This window comes from Amaranthus tricolor, chromosome 9 (assembly GCF_026212465.1).
Source record: "Amaranthus tricolor cultivar Red isolate AtriRed21 chromosome 9, ASM2621246v1, whole genome shotgun sequence".
In the NCBI taxonomy this organism is placed as follows: Eukaryota; Viridiplantae; Streptophyta; class Magnoliopsida; order Caryophyllales; family Amaranthaceae; genus Amaranthus; species Amaranthus tricolor.
Window position 1 is genome coordinate 22,710,955 of NC_080055.1, and position 2,760 is coordinate 22,713,714.

Below are 2,760 nucleotides of genomic sequence, written 5' to 3' on the forward strand. Positions count from 1 at the left end.
GCAGTCCTTTTAGGAAGAGCACCAATTACCAAAGACAATATAGTACCGTACAAAAGGGGGATCCAAATCTACACTATCCAATTCCAAAATGGATTTCTTATTAATAAATCCTACACACCAATACAAAACAAAACAAAATAAAATAATTAAGTATGTAAAAATAGGCTACACATGTTGAGCAAAATCCCCTTCTTTCTCATCATCTTCCCAGCAAACCAGGAGACCACTTCTTTGGCACGCTCATTTCCTAAAAACATCAGACATTACACATCATTCTTTTTTTCACATGAACCACTTATTCACATCATTGCTCCTCTTCAAGCATGCCCTTTAACCCCCTCCTCCCATCCTATCCAGTTACCCTTTTTTCCTTTTTTTTTTCTTATCGATATTTTTATACTCCCTTTATTTTTTTAAGTTGTTCTTATTTCTCATTTTCACTTGTTCTACTTGTTGTTCTCATAAAAAATTTTTGTATTTATATCAAAAATCTTGAACATAATTGATATCAATTTGAGCTATTCTTGTGAAAAACTGAAACTGTCTCTCGTAAAACAACCTTAAAATAAGACGTTTATATGTTAATAATTTATATAATTGGCTATTCAATCTATGTAAGAAGTTCTTATAAAATCCACTATTTTTTCCACTAACTTTATTTTTTAACATTTTTGTATTACTGATAGTCCTCAAATATTTTCATTAACTTTATTAAATTATTTTTTTAACAGTTGTAGTCCTTATATGTTTTTTATTAACTTCATTTTAAAAAATTTTATTTTATTTAATTCCCATAAATATTCTTAAAGGAATGGAGGGAGTATATATATATATACACATGTATGTGTTAATGTGTATATATATATATATATATGCTCATCCAACAAATTCAGTCAAGTGTAGCAGTACCATACACACTTCTATTACAATTTTATTTTTGTCTTAGTTAGTATCCTTTTAACATTTAAAACGTTTCACTTTGATCTTCATCAATGGCTATTTCTTCTGATAATGAGACGGGTCAACCTGTTTCGGCTATTGGGTTTGAAGGGTTTGAGAAAAGGCTTGAGATAAACTTCTCTAACCCGCCTTTTTTTACTGATTCAACTGGGTTGGGTCTCCGATCATTAACTCGGGCTCAAATTGACTCAATCCTTGAGCCAGCAGCTTGTACTATTGTAGCTGAGTTATCCAACTCGGAGCTTGACTCATATGTTCTGTCCGAGTCAAGTTTATTCATTTACCCACATAAAATTATTCTCAAGACTTGTGGGACTACCAAGTTGCTTCTTTCTATAGATCCTATTCTCCAACTCGCTGACTCAGTTGGACTCACTGTGTCAAGCGTTCTGTACTCGAGAGGGACGTTTAACTTCCCAAGTGCTCAGGTTGCTCCTCATAGAAGCTTCTCAGAAGAAGTTAGTTTTTTAAATAGATATTTTGGTCATTTGAGTAGTAGGCCCCAAGCATATGTTTTGGGAGATCCAACGGTTCCAAATCGTAGTTGGCATGTCTACTCAGCATCGTCCACTGCTGACGTGGAAGTTCCAAGGGGTTTGGTTACTCTTGAAATGTGTATGACGGGGCTAAATAGAGACGATGCCACCGTGTTTTACAAAAAGGAAGGACATTTGGCTAAGGAAATGACCAAAATGTCTAAAATTAATGAGATTATTTCAAGCCATCTAATATGCGACGTGGATTTTGATCCATGTGGATATTCTATGAACGGGATTGACGGTGAGGCCTACTCGACTGTACACGTCACACCTGAAGACGGGTTTAGCTATGCAAGCTATGAAGTCATGGGTTTTGATTCGGGTTCAATCAGATTAGAACCGCTAGTGAAAAGAGTCTTAAGAAGTTTCAAACCGAAAGAATTCACGGTGGCTATCACGTGCTTAGGAGGTGGTGTGGCACGTGACTGGACAAATGAAAAGATGGTGGACCTTGATGGGTTTACATGTAGGAGTGCAGTAAAGCAAGAGTTACCAAATGGTGGGTTTGTAGTGTACAAAACATATGTGGCCCACCCAACAACATGTGCTCCATGCGTGCCTAAATCTATAATGTTGTTGCCTTGTTGGAAAGCAATTCAAGCAACCAATAATGGCGGAGAGACGGCGACATATGGCGGTGTTGTGGGTGGCGGGTTTATGGGTTGGGAAAGTGCTATTATGAGAACGGCGTCGTGTGCAAATGTGATTGATAGTCGTCAAATAAGTTTAATTGAGTTTTTTTATTCCTTTTTTTTCTTTTTGGGATTTAGAATTACTAGAGCTCACTAGAAATTTTAAGTGTGTAATTGTTCAAATTACATAAAAAAAAAAAAACAAAGAACGATTGTACAATAGCAAGTCACTTTTGGATTGTGGTTTTGTGATGGAATTTTAATTAGGTTTTGTCATATTTAATGACATTTATTATGGGTAAGTAATTAAGAGGATTCAATTCTTTTAATTTTGTGTTATTTTTAATACCCGTTCTTACTTTATACCACACTCAACTTTTTTGTACTTGAAGATATGTAGAGGAGGATATAACGCCAATTATAAATTTTGTTTTTTGAGTGTCTATTACTCTATACCATCAAAAATGACAATTTTTGGGTTTGTATTTCTATTAACATCAAACCAAAATATATCTCAACGCCTTATAATCATATAAGAACAAAATTTGTAGAAATTAGATAGATTTTCGTGAAAAACATGAAATTATAAATACTTACTGATATGAATAATAATAATATTTTATAAAATT

General features: G+C 34.1%; 1 protein-coding gene across 1 annotated transcript; it reads left to right on the plus strand.

The window, feature by feature from the left end:
• The first annotated feature begins 742 nt into the window (after window positions 1-742).
• Window positions 743-2,460, plus strand: LOC130823918 (S-adenosylmethionine decarboxylase proenzyme-like). The gene has a single exon (XM_057688747.1). It carries the CDS (start codon window positions 993-995, stop codon window positions 2,286-2,288), a length of 1,296 nt encoding a protein of 431 aa, XP_057544730.1. The 5' UTR covers window positions 743-992; the 3' UTR covers window positions 2,289-2,460.
• Window positions 2,461-2,760: the final 300 nt, after the last annotated feature.